This window comes from Carcharhinus amblyrhynchos, chromosome 8 (assembly GCF_965287045.1).
Source record: "Carcharhinus amblyrhynchos chromosome 8, sCarAmb.v2.hapA, whole genome shotgun sequence".
Classification (NCBI taxonomy): Eukaryota; Metazoa; Chordata; class Chondrichthyes; order Carcharhiniformes; family Carcharhinidae; genus Carcharhinus; species Carcharhinus amblyrhynchos.
Window position 1 is genome coordinate 88,064,150 of NC_137331.1, and position 19,105 is coordinate 88,083,254.

Genomic DNA, 19,105 nt, shown 5'->3' on the forward strand with positions numbered 1-19,105 from the left:
GAAGAATTCCAAACACCAACGGTTGCCTAGGAAAATAAATCCCTCATCTCCATCTTTAAAAGGCGAAAAGCTGCAGCATGCTACGGTGCAGAGGGACCTGGGGGTCCTTGTGCATGAGTTGCAAAAACACAGTCTGCAGGTGCAGCAGGTGATCAAGAAGGCAAATGGAATGTTGGCCTTTATAGCGAGGGGGATAGAATATAAAATTAGGGAGGTCTTGCTGCAACTGTACAGGGTACTGGTGAGGCTGCAGCTGGAGTACTTGTGCAGTTTTGGTCGCCGCACTTGCGGAAGGATATATTGGCCTTAGAGGGAGTGCATAGGAGGTTCACTAGGCTGATACCGGAGATGAGGGGGTTAGACTGCGAAGAGAGGCTAAATAGACTGGGTCTGTACTCGTTGGAGTTTAGAAGGATGAGGGGGGATCTTATAGAGACTTACAAGATAATGAAGGGGATAGATAGGGTAGAGGTAGAGAGATTCTTCCTGCTTAGAAAGGATAGCAGGACTAGAGGACACAGCCTCAAGATGGAGGGGGGAGGGGGGTGGGTAGCAATTTAGACCAGAGTTGAGGAGGAACTTCTTTACTCAAAGGGTGGTGAATCTCTGGAATTCTGTGCCCATTGAAGTGGTGGAGGCTATCTCGCTAAATATATTTAAGTCACGGGCAGATAGGTTTTTGATAGACAAGGGAATTAAGGGTTATGGGGAGAAAGCGGGAAAGTGGAACTGATCCACTTCAGATCAGCCATGATCTTATTGAATGGCATGGCAGGCTCAAAGGGCTAGATGGCCTACTCTTGCTCCTATTTCTTATGTTCTCATGTTCATCCTAAATGGGAGTTTTTTTTAAAAAATCTGTGCCCCAAGTTCTAGATTACACCTTGAGGGAAAATGTCCTCATAGCATCTAACCTGTCAGGTCCCCTCAGAAACCGATATCTTTCAGTAAGATCGCCTCCTTCTTCTAAACTCCAATGAGTATATGCCCAACCTTTTATCACACAATACAAGCCCTTCATCCCAGGAATTGGTCTAGTTAACTTTTCCTGAACTGCCTCTGATCCAAATATGACCAAAAAAAGTAGTTCCATGTCAGATCATCCCACGGACATACAGTTGTAGCAAGACTTTCTGACATTAAAACTCCATTCCACCCTATGGCCAAAATTCCATCTGCCTTCTTAATTTCTTCCTGTACCTACATGCTGACTTTTTGATTCGTGTAATGAACACTAAGGTCCCTCTGTACTGCAGCATTTTGCAATCTCTTTCCATTTAAATAATACACTGCCTTTCTATTCTTCCTGCCAAAGTGAACAAGCTCACATTTGCCCATATTATATTCTATCTGCTAAGTTTTTGCCCATTCACTTAACCTATCTATATCTCTATGCAGACTCTCTATAATCCTCATAATTTGCTTTCTTATCCATTTTCATATCATTAGCAAATTTGACTACAATCAAATCATTAACAAGATCCTGAAAAATTGAGCACTGATCCCTGCGGTATTCCACTAATTATAAGTTCCCAATGAAAAAGACCCATTTATTCAGAATCTGTTTCCTGTTAGTTAGCAAGTCACCTACCTATACTAATTTATCATCCCGTCGCAGCAAACGTTCTTATAAAGTGTTACATTAGAGGTTGCTTGTATGCTTCAGTCACCCTCTCAATTTCTAAGCTCCAGTGGAAATGAACCTGAAACAATCTGTCCAATTCTCCCTCATGTGATAACCTGTTTATTCAAGGTATCAATCTGGTAAACTTTCTCTGAACAATATTCAAGATGTGGTCTTATCAATGCCCTAATTCCTCTCATAATAAAGGATAGTATTCCATTAGCAGTCTTAATGATTTGTGGTACCTGTATACTAACTTTTTGTGACTCATCGTCAAGGATACCAGCTTCCTCTGCACTTTGGAATTCTGCAGCCATTCCCTGATTAAGTAATATTCTGCCTTTTTATTCTTCCTGCCAAAGTTAACAATTTCATATTTCCCCACATTGTACTCCATCTGCCAGATTTTTGACCATTCACTCAACCTATCTATAGCCATCCTATCTTCTATGTTTGTATGTTTTTATACTTCTTGTTAGTTTTCTCTGACTTCAACTCTCCCCCTTCTAATCTTCTTCATCATCCTTTGCTAGTTTCTAAATTTTTCCCAATCACCTGCTCTACGAGTTTGATACTACCCTTAAGTTACTTAGCCATGAATGGTGCATCCTTCCAAAAATTCTCTCTTCTTGAATGGAATATATCTTTGTTGAGCTATGAAATATCTACATAAATATCTGCACTGCTTCTCTATCATTTGCCCTTTTAATCTAGTTACCCAGTCCACTCTAGCTAACTCTATCTTCTTATCTGTATAACTGCCTTTAGTTATGCTTACGACACAAGTTATGGAGCCAAATTTCTGACTTTCAAGTTGAACGAGAAATCCCATATTGTTATGATCACTCTTGCTTAGAGGATCCTTTATTATGAGGCTCTTAATTAATCCTGCTTCACACAATTCCAGGTCCAAAATAGAATAGCCCCTGGTAAGTTCCAAAACGTCTTGTTCTAAGAAACAATCCCAAATACAATTTATGAACTCACCCTCTAAGCTATCATGGCCAATTTGATTTGTCCAATCAACGGGAAGATTAAAGCCCCACAATTTTTGAAGTATCTTCCTTGCAAGCCCAGATTATTTTATGATGTATACTCTGTCTATTATGCAGCTTCTGTTAGAAGAGGAGGATATAAATTGTTCCAGTGACTTCTTTCCTTTGCTATTTCTTATCACATTATGAGGCCGCAGCTGGAGTACTGTGTGCAGTTTTGGTCGCCGCACTTGCGCAAGGATATTTTGGCCTTGGAGGGAGTGCAGAGGAGGTTCACTAGGCTGATACCAGAGATGAGGGGGTTGGACTATGAAGAGAAACTAAATAGACTGGGTCTGTACTCGTTGGAGTTTAGAAGGATGAGAGGGGATCTTATAGAGACATATAAGATAACGAAAGGGATGGATAGGGTAGAGGTAGAGAGATTCTTCCTGCTTAGAAAGGATAGCAGGACTAGAGGGCACAGCCTCAAGATAAGGGGGGGGGGGGGGGGGGGGGTGCAGTTTAGATCGGAGTTGAGGAGGAACTTCTTCACTCAAAGGGTGGTGAATCTCTGAAATTCTCTGCCCGTTGAAGTGGTGGAGGCTACCTCGCTAAGTATATTTAAGTCACGGGTATATAGGTTTTTGACAGACAAGGGAATTAAGGGTTATGGGGAGAAAGCGGGAAAGTGGAACTGATCCACTTCAGATCAGCCATGATCTTATTGAATGGCGGGGCAGGCTCGAAGGGCTAGATGGCCTACTCCTCCTCCTATTTCTTATGTTCTTATCTACATCCAAACTAATTCCACATCTTTATTTCCTGAACCAAGATCATTTCTCACTTTTGAAGTAATCATCAACACTTAGGTATATGCTGCCAACCTTACCATAACTGGTAAATTTGGGCCATTATGGCTACATTACTTATTAAGATGAAATTTTGTAGTTCAATGAAACCATGTCCACTGTCTCAAAACGCTGCCATGGCTGACACCAAGGAAAATTTATTGTTTAACAGTTGCTTGTTATGATACTTCTATGCTTATGTAATCTTTTGCAATTCTTTTCCACAACCCAGGAGCCTCTTGGTTCACAGATCTATAGGGAAAGAAAGCTTGTGGCCATTGCGTCATTCTTCACACTATGAGACTAGAATAATGACTTACAGCAGGCTATTCAACCATAAAAATATAATTGCTGAGCTGTTCTTGTACTCGGGTGGCAGTTAAGTTTCTTTTGTTATCCAATGTTTAACACATCTCTGTAAAATTCCTTGCAGTGCAACCTAAACACAGACATTATTTTGTTTAAATTATAGGGTTAACTACTGGGTTAACAAAAACAATTTGATGGCAAACTGGAACGAACTTCAAACAACAGAAAGATCAAAAATCCTCCTCACGTAGTCAGTTTAGAAAGTCGGGGCTGACAAGTGGCAGGTGTTATTCAAATTGGACAAATTGCTACTTTACACAAGATGATGATGAATATATGGATTGGACTGACAAAGCAGGCAGTGGGACTAATTGCGTCAAAAAGTTAGATAGTGTTATCACAAATATCATAGAATGGTGTCATTTTCTAGACACCAGCCAATGAACCATTATATTTTATCACAGTTCTGCACTTTGTTTCTAAGAGTTAGAATGGAACATTTAGAATATTAGGCATTTAATGTTCACTGAAATGGTTTCTAGCAGAGTAACCATAATGGTGATCACGAAAGGGAACGGTAGTCAATTTTTCCTCTTCTTAGCCCAAAGCCAATTGGCCCCATTGCTTTCCAAATTTACATCAATTAACTCAATGTCAAGATCAAACCAAATATTCAATCCGTTTGACCCAATCTTATATACCATGCTGTATTTATCCACTGAACAATCACCAGAGACCAGTTCCTAGTCTTAAATTAAATGTTGCCATCATACAGCCATCTACAAATGGTGGTCAACTTTCTTGGGAGGTATCCATGGTTCTTTCATCACAGTTAAAATGGGAGAATCCCACAGAAATTCATTTCTTGTGTCAACAGTGCTCATTTCATGCTGTGAAAAAGTCACAGTACAGATCAAAAACTGAGCTGAGTTGGCAAACATCGAAAATTCTACATTTAGGGGTCCTTGAGCACTGACAATTCTCGTAGTCGTAATGCTTTTAACTGTTCAACTTCGATTTTTGCCCTGAGCAGTTCTTCCTCCAGTGCATGTAATCTTTTAAGGCTTTCCCGTTTCTCATCAAGATACAATCCAAATTTTCTTTGGTTTTCCAGGATAAGCTCTTGTTCCTCTGAGGATGTTGCTGGCATGTCATTCTCATTCCTGGTCCCATAGCGTGGGATGCCTGCCTGGTGCTGCTGCAGAAATAAAAGGTCATCCCTTGTAAGAGGTCTAGGGGATGATGTGGAGGGTAATCTAGCACAAGGTGGAGAAAAAGACACATCTGTAAGAAGATGAGTCTCTGCCTTGTCCAGTCCCTCAAAGCTGTTCCTCAGCTGCGGCTGAGCAGTTAACAGAGACTTTCCTTCACTTCGCTTTCGTCCTACCTCTGGGCTTACCCACCTGGGGAATGAATAGGACTGGTAGCCTGAAGTTCCAGGCTGTGAATAAGAACTGCTAGGCATTTCCATGCAAATATCCTTTCTTGAAGCAGAATTTCGTCCATGTGGTCTGTATAAAAGTTGAATAAATATATTAGTTCCACAATTTCTCAATAATTTATTGCAAATAAATTGTGTTCCAAAAATACATATGTTTTTGATTATTGGTGGACAAAATGGTTTTCCTGATGACAATAACATTTTAGCAGCAATTAATGGAGTCATACGGTACAGGGAGGTTCAATTCCCCAATTTTGGCTGAATTCATTTAGCTAAGGACTACAACTAACTTCAATGACTGAAGGGAAAATAAGCACAGGGACTCACACTCCTGATCATCAAATGATGATCTCTGTTAGAAGTGCAAGTCTATGCATGAGCAAATTGGATTCGACTTTGTGGTGTTACAATTCTGAGGTTTATAAAGTATAGCTAGGATGGTTTTACTGAGAAGGTGGTACAAGATATTTCTGCTTAGAGACAATGGCAGTAGTCGGAGTGTAGCATGAGTAGACTCTGAATCTCCCAAAGTCTCAAAAGATATTGGTTGTAAGCAGTTGTACTGTAAACTAACCATTCATTTATTTGTAAGATGAAAAAAAGTTGAGATTAAAAGATAGCTAATTAGCATTTCTATCTACATGCAAAGTTATTTTTAAGACGCGGGTTGATGGGTTTTTGATAAGAGAGGGGATTAAGGGTTATGGGGAGATGGCGGGAATGTGGAACTGAGCCACGACAGATCAGCCATGATCTTATTGAATGGCGGGGCAGGCTCGAAGGGCTAGATGGCCTACTCCTGCTCCTATTTCTTATGTTCTTATGTTTCATGTTGCCAATGGGGAAAGAGGACAGAGGAAGCCATTTTTGAGATCAGGCTACAGGCTTCTCAACAAATCCATGAATATCACATGTCAGCAGTGAGTCCTGCACATGATACAGAAAAAATGCTGACTCTAAGGTTCACCATGCTGAATGCAGGTGGAAACATGTGCTTCAGATTGAAGAGATTGAATTTGTAAGGATTTAAAAGGAGGCTGGGGGGATTTACCAGTTTGCAGCTAGATGAAAGAATCTCCAGTGCAACCTTCACAGTTAAAGTCAGTTCTGTGATTGGAAATTACTTGTTTGGGAAAGTAAAAAGGAAGCAAACCAGTCATCAAGGGCTGAGAATAATTTTAGACCAGTCTGGGGATATCGCATAACCATAGAATGAGATTGTTAGTTATGCTAAAAGTTAAAAATGGGGAATCTCTTTTCTGGAATTTGAAGAATGAATTGTTTACAAAAGCATTTGGTAAAAAGTATTTTTTAAATTGTGAAACCTTGACTTCAAATCAACTGGAAGTTCAAACTTCTCTTTAAAAGTTATCTGTTTCTATGGAGATTGTAACAATGGTCAAGAAGCCAACAAATATTTGCAGTTAAGGCTCACTTGGAAAACATAACCAAGGGTGACTGACACCCATGGAAAGAGTCCTGAGCAAGACTACTACATCTTCAGGAGAGATGGGAATGAGAAATACTTGAGGCCAAATTTTAGAACAGGAAAGTACAGAACACACTCTTGTCTCTAATGTAGACGATTGTGTTCATTTGTCTTCCTGACTTAAGTGCACGACACTTGCTAACAGTCCAATGCAGCAACGAAAGAGTTGTAAATGTTGTAATCCATTGTTGTTCAGTGCCATCCTTTAAGTGGGGTACTGAGGCCTTGTTTCCTTGGGTGTTGCACTATTTGATGTAAGCCATAATATGGACTGGGGTAGGCGCAACACTCTTACAACATCAGGTTAAAGTCCAAGTTTATTTGGTATTCACCTAATGAAGGGGCAGTGCTCCAAAAGCTTGTGCTACCAAATAAACCTGTTGGACTTTAATCTGGTGTTGTGAGGCTTGTTAATGTACTTGATGTAATGGAGTTCACCTAGTAGCTTGGCCAACATTCCTCTTATAGCAACATCATGGATTAATTATTTAATTCCTGTGCATAAAATGGCTACCACATTTGCCTACATAAACAACTGTCATAATACTTCAAAAGTAACTAGCTAGTTGTGAAACACTGTGACATTGAGGGTGATAAGGTAGTTTACAGTTATAAATTATTTTTCTTCCCTTCAGCAGCACAATGATCAGAATTAGTCAATTTAACTCATGCTTGTAGCATTTCTTATTGATGTGATATTATAACTGGCATTAGTGCCCTTGAACCAAGAGAAAGAACAATTCAGGATTCAACTATTGGGATTGGGTTTTCACCTTCTGCCAGAGCTGAGGAAGGCTCAGAGGAATCGGAGGAAGGCTGGAGTTAAAAATAGCCCCACTGGCCAATTCCCCAATTACGTCCCACCTCTGGGCCATTTTTGCAGAGTAGGGATAAAGGTCCAGCAGGAGTACTCATCTGCATGCAGCAGGCAGACAGGAATTTTCCAGTCAACCTTCAAGTTCTCAGAGGCAGAGGAGGGCCAGTTTAGGAGGCAGGATATCTGTATCTGGCAGCACACTGGGGACCAGTACTCCAGGCAGCCTAGATGGTGACCCTGCCTGGGAACAAGGGCAGCCACAGCCACCATAGAGGGGGGCTTAGCTGCACCAACTACCCCCCCTCCCCAACCCTTGTCCCCACCCCTAATAATGGTGGCGTGCCTCCTACATCAATTTTTAAAATTGAAGATTTCAAAATAGTTGGACAGAGGGTGCCAGCATCTTGAAGCGAATGGCAAACCCAACCACTTATGGGAAGTTTCAGGATCAGGAATCAGCCCTGCCGTTTTGCTTGCTCTACCTTTCAAGGGGAAATCAAGCCCATGATGTGATGTTGCTGATGTATAGTATAGCATATATAGTACCCCATTACCCTCAGAATGGCCCAAAGTGTTTCACAAATAGTTACTTTTAAAATGGTATGACACTTATTATGTAAGTAAAGATGACAGTCAATTTCCAGACAATTACCACCAAGATTGGTGGAACGGCAAATTGCGCGGAGGGTGTGGAGAGTCTACAGAAGGATCTAGATAGGCTGGGCGAAGGGGCCAGGAACTGGCAAATGGAATTTAATGTTGGCAAGTGCGAGGTGGTCCACTTTGGTAGGAATAATGGTAGGAAGTATTATTACTTACGTGGCGAAAAACTGCAGCAGGTGACGGTGCAGAGGGACCTCGGGGTCCTTGTGCATGAGTCACAAAAACCCAGCTTGCAGGTGCAGCAGGTGGTCAGGAAGGCGAATGGGATGCTGGCCTTCATAGCGAGGGGGATTGAATATAATTGAGGGGTGTATTCTATAGGCCGCCCAATAGTGACAGGGAAGTTGAAGTGCAAATAGGAAAACAGATTCTGAAGAGATGTTTTAACAACAGAGTTGTCATGATGGGAGACTTCAATTTCCCAAACATCGACTGGAATATCCCTAGGGTAAGGGGTTTGGATGGGGAGGAGTTTGTTAGGTGTGTTCAGGAAGGTTTCCTGACACAGTATGTGGATAAGCCTACGAGGGGAGAGGCTGTACTTGACCTGGTACTGGCGAATGAACCAGGGCAGGTGATGGATCTTTCGGTAGGAGAGCATCTTGGAAATGGTGACCATAATTCTATCTCCTTCACAATTGCGTTGGAACGAGATAGGATCAGGCAGGCTAGGAAGGTGTTTGTCTGGGGTAAGGGGAGATACGAAGAAGTCAGGAAGTTACTTGGACAAATAAACTGGAAGGAGGCGTTCTTAGGGAAAAGTACTGAAGGAAGGTGGCAGATATTCAAGGAATGTGTGTCTGGAGCTCTGAATGACAACGTTCCGATGAGACAATGGGGTTTTGGTAGGTCGTGGGAACCGTGGTGCACAAAGGCTGTGTTGAACCTAGTCAGGAGGAAAAGGAAGGTGTACAAGAGGTTCAGGGAATTAGGAGAGGTTAAAGATCTTGAGGAGTATAAGGACTGTAGGAAGGAACTTAAAAGGGAAATTAGGAGAGCCAGAAGGGGTCATGAGAAGACCTTGGCGGGTAAGATTAAGGAGAATCCCAAGGCCTTCTATAAATATGTGAAAAGTAAAAGGATAAGAAGAGAAGAGAAGGGATAGGACCTATAAAAGGTGAGGGGGGAAAGGTTTGTGTGGAACCAGAAGAAATGGCAGAGGTGCTTAACGAGTACTTCGCCTCAGTATTCACAGTGGAAGCCGATCTGGGAGATTTTGTTATGGATTTCCAGCAGATGGAAAGGATTGAATACGTGAATATTAAGGAGGAGGATGTGTTGGAACTTTTGAATTCCATCAAGGTAGATAAGTCGCCGGGACCAGATGGGATGTACCCCAGGATACTGTGGGAGGCGAGGGAAGAGATTGCAGAGCCCCTGGCGATGATCTTTGCGTCGTCAATGGAGACGGGAGAGGTTCCGGAGGATTGGAGGATTGCGGATGTAGTTCCTATTTTCAAGAAAGGGAACAGAGATAGCCCGGGAAATTACCGACCGGTGAGTCTAACCTCAGTGGTTGGTAAGCTGATGGAGAGGCTTCTGAGGGACAAGATTTACGAACATTTGGAGAGGTTTGAGATGATCAGGAATAGTCAGCATGGGTTTGTCAAGGGCAGGTCGTGCCTTACAAGCCTAGTTGAGTTCTTCGATAATGTGACTGAACACATTGACGAAGGAAGTGCCGTGGACGTAGTGTACATGGACTTCAGCAAGGCATTTGATAAGGTCCCCCATGCAAGACTTCTTAAGAAGGTGAGAGGCCATGGGATCCAAGGGCCTTTGGCCTTGTGGATCCAGAACTGGCTTGCCTGCAGAAGGCAGAGAGTGGTTGTGGATGGGGCTTTTTCTGAATCGAGGTCAGTCACCAGCGGAGTGCCTCAAGGATCTGTTCTGGGACCCTTGTTGTTTGTCATTTTCATAAATGACCTGGATGAGGAAGTGGAGGGGTGGGTAAGTAAGTTCGCTGATGACATGAAGGTTGGTCGTGTTGTGGATGGTCTGGAAGGATGGCAAAAGTTGCAGCAGGACATAGATAGGATGCAGGACTGGGCGGAGAAGTGGCAGATGGACTTCAACGCAGATAAATGTGTAGTCGTCCATTTTGGCAGAACCAACGGGATGAACGAGTACACTATCAAGGGCAGAAGTCTGAGTAGTGTTGAAGAGCAGAAGGATCTTGGGGTCCGGGTCCACAGGACTCTTAAATCGGCCTCGCAGGTGGAGGAGGTGGTCAAGAAGGCGTATGGTGTACTGGCCTTCGTTAATCGAGGGATTGAGTTTAGGAGTCGGGAGGTAATGCTGGAACTTTATAAGACCCTTGTCAGGCCTCATTTAGAGTATTGTGCGCAGTTCTGGTCGCCTCACTATAGGAAAGATGTAGAAGCTATTGAGAGGGTACAGAGGAGATTTACAAGGATGTTGCCTGGACTAGGAGGCATGCCTTACGAAGTTAGGTTGAGGGAGCTGGGACTCTTTTCCCTGGAGAGACGAAGGTTGAGAGGCGACCTGATAGAAGTTTACAAAATGTTGAGAGGAATAGATAGGGTGGACTCTCAGAGGCTATTTCCCCAGGTTGAAATGGTTGCTACGAGAGGACACAGATTTAAGGTGCGGGGAGGGAGGTTCAGAAGTGATGTTAGGGGTAAGTTTTTCACTCAGAGGGTGGTGAGTGAATGGAATCGGCTGCCGTCAGTGGTGGTGGAGGCGAACTCGCTGGGGTCTTTTAAAAGACTTCTGGATGAGTATATGGGGTTTAATGAGATTGAGGGTTATAGATAGGTCTGTAGGTTGGTAGGTGTTGATGTGATCGGCGCAACTCGTGGGCCGAAGGGCCTGTTTGTGCTGTAGTGTTCTATGTTCTATGTTCTAAAAGTAGGGAGGTCTTGCTGCGGCTATATAGGGCAGTGGTGAGGCCGCAGCTGGAGTACTGTGAGCAGTTTTGGGCGCCGTACTTACGCAAGGATATTTTGGCCTTGGAGGGAGTGCAGAGGAGGTTTACTAGGCTGATGCCGGAGTTGAGAGGGTTGAGCTATGAGGAAAGGCTGAATAAACTAGGCTTGTACTCGTTAGAGTTTAGAAGAATGGGGGGGAATGGAGACGTACAAGATGATGAATGGGATGGATAGGATAGAGGTGGAGAGACTCTTCCCGCTCAGAAAGGACAGTAGGACTAGGGGGCACAGCCTCAAGATAAAGGGGGGGGGGAGGGGGGGGGGCGGTTTAGGACGGAGTTGAGGAGGAACTTCTTCACTCAGAGGGTGGTGAATCTCTGGAATTCTCTGCCCGTTGAAGTGGTGGAGGCTACCTCGCTAAATATTTTTAAGATGCAGGTTGATGGGTTTTTGATAAGAGAAGGGATTAAGGGTTATGGGGAGAGGGCGGGAATGTGGAACTGAACCACAACAGATCAGCCATGATCTTATTGAATGGCGGGGCAGGCTCGAAGGGCTAGATGGCCTACTCCTATTTCTTATGTTCTTATATTGGTGATACAGGCTGAAAGAGGATTGTTTGGGGGAGGGGGGTAGTTTTCAGACCCTTACAATAATGCCATTAGATCTCTAATATCTATTTGAGAAGACACACACGCCTTGATGTACTGGCTTGTTCAGAAGATGGCATCTTCAACCACGCAATACAGTGGGGGTACTGCATTAAGTGTCAACTCAGGTTAAGATGTTCAAATCTAAAATAGTCCTTGAATCTACAATGTTCTTACAGCAGCCAATTGAGCCAAGCTGCTACACAGCATCTTTAAACATGAATATCAGCAGTACAGAAGAGAGATGGTGAACTGTTTAACCAAGGAGAACAAAAGAAACTAGAATTTAGCAGAGTCAGAATAACTTTTTCCTTAAATTTCTAGTGAATTAATTAAAAAGTAGTCAATACAAATTGAAAAGTGGTAAACTTACATGTTATACTGGCTCGATGAAGGTGTTAGTTGGCCGTTACTTCCTCTTGCCATCTTAAAGGCCGGCATCATTTTCTCTTCCTCAACATCAATAGCTTCTGACTTTGTAATTGCTTTTATGGTGTTTCCTGGTTCCTGATCAGTCATGTCCCAAACACATACCTTGATAGCAGCTTGCTCCACATACTGATGAAATTCCTCTTCAGTCATTCCTTCTGGTGGCACAACCTCTTGTGATGCACTGCCCAATGACTGACCTCTGCCATCAGTTTCCCCATGTACTTGTTGCAAAAAGGCACCGTGCCGAGCCTTCCACCTGTTGATCCAGCCAACAGTTGGAACAAAATTCCTGATCTGCATAGCATCCGCCAGGCCTTTGGCCTTTGCAGCCAAGACTTCATCTGAGACAAGTACATGTTGTGCTCTGGCAATCTGGAACCACTGTAAGAGGGCTGTATCCACATCACTATCCCTTCCTTCCCTTTTACGTTTACGATCTGGATTGCTGTTATTGTGCCACTCCATCAAGACTTTTTCCTTGTTCTTGATTAGCCTGGAGATGACAGGCTGTGTAACACCAAAACGCTTTGCCAGTTCCATCTGGGAGATCTTTTGCCTCTGAAGCAATTCGAGAACTTGAATCTTCTCAGATAAGGTAAGTTCCTTCTGTTTTTTTCTTGTGGATTCCATAACTGAACTGTTCAGCAACTAAACTTTACACTGAATAATCTAGAGCCCTGACTTGCTCTTTTAAATCAGACTACCTCCAAAGGCCAGCCCCCACTTCAGAAACACACCCAAAACCTGCTTTCTTAGGTAATGATGTGCAAAAGGGCCCATTCAGCTTGAATATTCAGAGTAATGAGGTGCTGAATGTCTCTATTGTGTAGTATAAAACCCTGAGTCTTGCATAATGCTAAACCAGGGGTCAAGGAAGGTCAGACTAATCCCTCAATGACTGTGTAAGAAACGCCCAGCTAATCCATTGAAGCTGTTAAGTGTATAATGGCAAGCTGTCAATGGCCATTATTCTAAACATCTGCAACTAAGTATAAACTTATTTCCTATAAACTTAGCTGCTCTGAAATGTGTGTAGCTACAGAACAAATTTTGAAAGTTTATATGCTGAAATAATCTATACACTTAAACTGCAGTATCCCTTTCCTACTTTTAAAGCTCATTATTAACTCTTGGCTACTACCAAACATGTTGCAAAACAAGATCAATTTTAAAGAGTTTTGTCACTTCTCTCTTGCACATCAAACCCTGCGATCACGTGTTTTCTATACAAATGGCACTGACCTCTGTTCTTCACCCCTGGTTCCTACCAACCACAGAGACAGGAACCAGGCTGTGCATGGGGGAGGGGGGAAGAGATTCCTACACTATCATTAGTACACTACAAAACATGAAACTGGAGTTTAAAGTTCACAAGGAAAATTGTATAGAAGAAGATCTTTAAAGCTGTACTGGGTTCACAACAGAAAATTTTACAACCGAATATTCAGAAGAGAAATGTAAGTTTAGAGAACTGCAACTCCTTCCCCACTAATTATGATCCATTCCTTTCCTGAAGGTATTGAATCAAGCTCAGATATGTTTACACACGTACCACTGTCTTAAAGCACCTTGCCCATGTGCTCTTCACATGAGACTTAGGGCAAATGTAGTTGAGCCTAATTGTGTTTTCACCCCATGCACACACTTCCCAGCAGTGGTCGCTGCAATCACAATCGAGACAAATTTCACCCCACTCAACTCATGGATGTTAAAGTCATTTCAACGCCGAATTTTGGTTGAATTTTGTCAGCCGAGCATAGAAAATTAAACTCAGCATTTACCAGCTCAGCACCACACTAACCAGTGCATTTATCAATGGGACGAACAGGGAAGCCCATATCACTTTTGTTTTTTGTTTACGTGCAGTAACCAGATATGACTGCTTCGCCTGGTACAACACTGATACCTTGTTTAATGATAGGGAATTAGTCCATTGTGTGAGCTAGCTGTAGCTTCAGAAATTACCCTGCTTATATGCGGAGCAGATTCAGAAACATCAGAATTAGACAAACATTGTTGCTACAAAATCATATTCAGCATCATCATTCCGGCTACTGATTATTGTTATTAGCAGCGGAAGAGGCAGAATGAACTCTCAGCCTATCCGGGCTAACATCGGTCCACTACCAATGAATAATATTTATCTCTTTACAGCCATTGGTATTTCGCTTTCAGAGGCAGGGTGTGATTTTCTCTGGCATCAACCGTGCCATTTATGCAACGACAGTGGCTCTGATGATACGGTTGTAATTGGAGGCAAGCCTCGAACATGAAAGGGGGATTTAAAAAAAAAGCAAGGAAGACACGTTATCAAGTTGGAAAAACACTGTTTAAAAACATGAAAAAAACCTTGAAAAAGTATGCGCTGGCTCCCGAAGACTGCAGCATTTGTATGGCAGCAGCAGAATAGCACTTCCCGAACATAAAACTGTCAAGTAAAGTGACATCATGCACCAACCTTTAACAGTAATAATAAACAGAGCTCAAATACAGTAATAGTCGCACAACTTCACCTGTATGCCTCAAACAATGGAAATAATGATCAAAGGAATCCACATTCTTACTACGTACAACCAAAGAGACATGCATAAAATTTGCACACGGGGCTCTGTAAATCAATTTCTTTCCTTTATTTAGTACAGGCACAAACATTGAATGCTTTAAATGACAGGATAATGAATTTGCATCTCGGCGATATACACCATCTACACAGTGCTACTGTATTTACAAAGTATGTCATTGCTATTCTGCACACATGCCCTTCAGAAATCCAGCCAGGATAATTCCCTGCAGAAAACCATTGAGTGTTACAAAGAAAGGATCACCACTTCATACTGCCATGCTTGTCAGCTAATTAGTGAGAAATTCCACAAGAACATACTTTAACTGCAACATTATCGTTACGGAATGCAGCACGCAAAGGGATCTGATTTACTAACCTTTAAACCTTTTCATTTTACTGCCAACATGTGAAATTCAGAGTCAATAAAATATTCTTACATGCATGATAATTACCCACGGCAAGACAAATGGCAAGGAAGAAAGCAAATAAAATCTATTTTACACTTAACACTCTTAATTCAGCGTATTTTCCGTAAAGATGGGTCCATAAGTATTTAAAGTTTACATTTGCTGCTTGGTTAATTTATACATACATATATATTGCTTGATCAGCACAAGAATGTTTGAAATGGAGAAATTAATTTGTTTTAACATGAAAAGAGGAGCGAGGATTTTCCCTTAAAGTGACGAAAACAGAATCTCAAACTCTCCTTTCCACATGGTTCAGCCCCTGATGGTCTGCAATCCAGCCAGTTCATACTGCATACAGTACGGACTTCGGAGCAGTAGTGAAACACAAAGACAACCCGTACATTCATTGCCATTTAAACGTTGCAGTTGACCTTTCAGTTTTCTGATCATAAATCTGATGTTAGAGGACACACTGCACAGGTCAGCAATGAAAATAAAATAGTTGACGACCCATGACTGGTTATAATTTGTGCTGGCAGCATAAGCGATAAAAGGGACCTCCTGTGATGGGTTGCCATGTTACCATAGGCACTAATGGCACCTGTTAGATTACAGCACGGCCAGTAGCAGAGGCAGCCCACGGGTGGCAGTGACGTAATATAAATCCAGTATTAAAGAAGGTAAATAGGCCACGTAGACAAAGGGCTCTGTTGCAATCAGCTGATCATAGTCTCATTTATTTACACAAAAGGGTGTTCTGAGGGCCTTCCACTCTATTTCAGAATTCTTTGGAGGACTATATCACCCTGCACCCAATTAGTATTGCAACAATAACATATCAGCTCTGTTATCAGAGATAAGATACTTCAACAGCAAACCTAAGGAGCAGAAATTAGGATCGAAAGTCTACTGAGAGATGGGTTTTAAGGTTGATTTTAAAGGAGCTGAGGGAGGTACAGAGATGTTTAGGTAGACAATTCCTGAGGGACGACTCTTGACAAATTAAGGTGCAGCTCCTAATGGTGGGGCGAAGGAACGGCAGTGCACAAGAAACCAGAGTAGGAGCATGGAGTGTTTGAGGGACCAGAACTTGAAAGGCAGAAGGAAGATGGAGGAAAACCATGTTGAAATTTAAACATGGATATGAATTTTAAATTTTAGACATTGAAGGACCAAGGTTCACAACCAACAAGGATAGCTATGATGGGAGAGCAACTCGTGCAAGGTAGGATATTGGCAGCAATGTTTTGAAGGTGGATTAGCCTTGCTAAATTGTCCCTTAACATCCCAAGATGTGTAGGTTAGGGGGATTAGCGGGGTAAATATGTGGGGTTGCAGAGATAGGATGGGGGTGGAGAAGATGCTCAGTCGGAGTGTCGGTACAGACTTGAAAGGTCAAATGGCCTCCTTCTGCATTGTAGTGATTTTATGGTTAAAAGTCACCAAGGTCAACATAGAACCACAGAATCCCTACAATGCAGAAAAGAGCCATCCAACCATTAGAGTCTGCACCAACTCTCCAAAAGAGCATTTCACCCAGGCCCTCCCCTCCGCTTTTCCCTGGAACTCCACACATTTACTGAAGCTAACCCACCTAACCTACATATCCCTGGTCTAAGACACAATTTAGCATGGCCAGTTCACCTAGTCTGTACATCTTTGGACTGTGGGAGGAAACCAGAGGACCCAGAGGAAGCCCACATAGACACAGGGAGAACATACAAAATCCATACACCAAGTCACCCAAGGCCGGAATTGAACCCAGGTCCTTGGCACCGTGAGGCAGCAATGCTAATTTATTTCCCTTAAATTTTGACTGGAAATAAAATAAAAATTTGAAAATCTTGGCTCCAGAATCGTTCTGTCCCTCCATCATCATGTGGGCTTCAAAACAGGAGTCCCTTCCCAATATGCTATCATCTCCACCTGTACGGTTTACTCCATTTTCCTAATCACAGTACTTTAGGAATAGCAATCATAGAAAAGCAGATTCAACATGATCTGGATTTGGAAATGCAGAGAAACCAACAATATAATTTTTTAAAAAGCTGGCTTCAAAAATAAATAACTCAGCAGCCCAAGCCAATTGATTTGTAGGATATTATTCAATAAGAGTTCAGTCAGGGGAAAAAAAACTGAACATCTTTAAAGGCTCAAAGTTAATGCACAAAAGATACTTACAGCCCCAGAATCAGAAAACAATGGCTAAACAAATGTGTCTTGAACTAATTAATAACTTAATCAGAAGTGAAATAAGGAAGGAAATTCTTCTACAAATCCTACAATAAGAGATGTTTGGATGTGCAGTGAACTTGGACTTAGGCAAGATGTCCTCTTTTCTACACACAATCACAGTGAATGTGACACAGAAAAGGATGTTAATCTGAAACACCCTTGTGGCCAGAACTTGCCTAGGATATCTTTGTTATCTTAGACAAGGACTTTAATTTGTCCAAGAGTAGTTGTGTGTGTAATAACAGCTCAAGTGAAGGATGCAATGGATCACATGATGGATACCTCAACTGGAGCCAAAACAAACTTCTCCCCCAGTGCAGCTTCTTCAGCTACAAATGGTGGACAAATCAGTGATACAGTTGGTGGTAAATCCCATCTGTAGAACCTAAATCATGTTGAAGAACAATGCTAAAAGTTGCAATCTAGATTGGCTAAAATGTCAATATGGCCAATTCAATATCAGCTAAGCTGCAACTGCTGACTTCAAAACTCAATTTGCAAAACTGTGACCAAAAGAAAGGCAACTCAGATACCTGACAAAGGGTCATCCAGACTCAAAACATTGGCTCTATCCTCTCTCCATAGATGCTGTCAGATCTGCTGAGATTTTCTGTTTTTATATCTGGATACCTGCATGTACCATCAGCTGCAATGATATGTGCTAAGCACAGTGCACGCAGCACTCCCAAGAAGGAAATATTTATGATAAATGAATTATTCTTTTTATTAGATTATTGGAATTTCTCACTACAATTAACAGAAGTAATGCAGTGTATATTCAACATGCTTATGAAAGATGAGGAGAATCACACAATGGTGCATTCGAGTAATCTGATGTATACTCTCAAGGTTCCCTGCTTAATTCCTGGTTCTTGCTATTGTTTACTTTGATGTAGGGAATGCACTGTTTACCAGATTGGGTGCTGACTCAGCACGCAATAAATCAGCTAGCCTTTAACCTAAAAATGTAACAAATATCAGCTACTTAGACTTTCAAACAGCTACTGTAACAAATATAACAAATATCAGCTACTCAGACTTTCAAACAGCAGTTCATAAAGTTCTGTCAGAATGGCTACTTAGTGAAACACAAAGCTGTCGGAATTCAGGATAAATCTTGGAACTAAGAAAGAAATTGGCTGAAAGATAGGATATCTACGACATTATTTCATTTACCAATTAAATGCATAAAATTAGCTGGATTTCCAATTAGACATGTGTGACTAATATTGGATAACACTGTATTAACGAATTCACCCATGGTGTTATTCATGGTATCTTTAAGATATTTTAAGTTACACAGTTCAATAATTTTTTTGTATCTTATCAATCCGCCATATTTACCAATTTACACTGCACTTCACAACCTTATATGCACAATGTTCATTTTTTAGGCACAGGGAATTGTTAGGACAAACTGCTCTAAGTTAGTCAACAAATAATAAAAATAATCACCAGAGAATCATACATCAGAAAGCTAGGCCATACTAGTAGACAGGAGTACATGCCCCATAGTTATTTGATCTGCTCCATCCTCGGATGCACAAAATGATCGAGAATATACTAATGGCTTAACTTTGTTTAGTAGACAGATTCAGCTGTTGGTCTCAAACACAAGCTGCTAATGATCATTTTTGATATCAAGAGAAAGGACTTGTCTCATTTGCAATTCCCAACAACGCAGCACTCCTTCAGTGCCATATTGAATTGTCAGCCTAGAATGCCACGCTCAACTCTCTAGAGCAGAAAGCAAAAG

The 19,105-nt window shown here is 41.9% G+C and overlaps 2 protein-coding genes across 2 annotated transcripts in view; both read right to left on the reverse strand.

Moving 5' to 3' along the window:
- The window catches only part of rad54b (RAD54 homolog B), a 124,388-nt gene that overhangs the window by 70,072 nt on the left and 35,211 nt on the right, over nt 1–19,105 (reverse strand). The window lies entirely within an intron of this gene.
- On the reverse strand, nt 4,404–12,771 carry LOC145346923 (uncharacterized). Its single transcript, XM_080194801.1, has 2 exons — nt 12,083–12,771; nt 4,404–5,269 (listed from the first exon to the last, which is right to left on the reverse strand). The coding sequence occupies exons 1-2, from the start codon at nt 12,769–12,771 to the stop codon at nt 4,714–4,716; spliced, it is 1,245 nt and encodes a 414-aa protein (XP_080050927.1). The 3' UTR covers nt 4,404–4,713.

What these genes read in the sequence shown, in the direction of transcription:
- LOC145346923 (XM_080194801.1), bottom strand. Translation starts at nt 12,771, where the DNA reads ATGGAATCCACAAGAAAAAAACAGAAGGAACTTACCTTATCTGAGAAG. An exon ending in TCATCGAGCCAGTATAACAT is followed by an intron (nt 5,270 to 12,082) that starts GTAAGTTTACCA and finishes ACTTTTATACAG; the next exon opens with ACCACATGGACGAAATTCTG.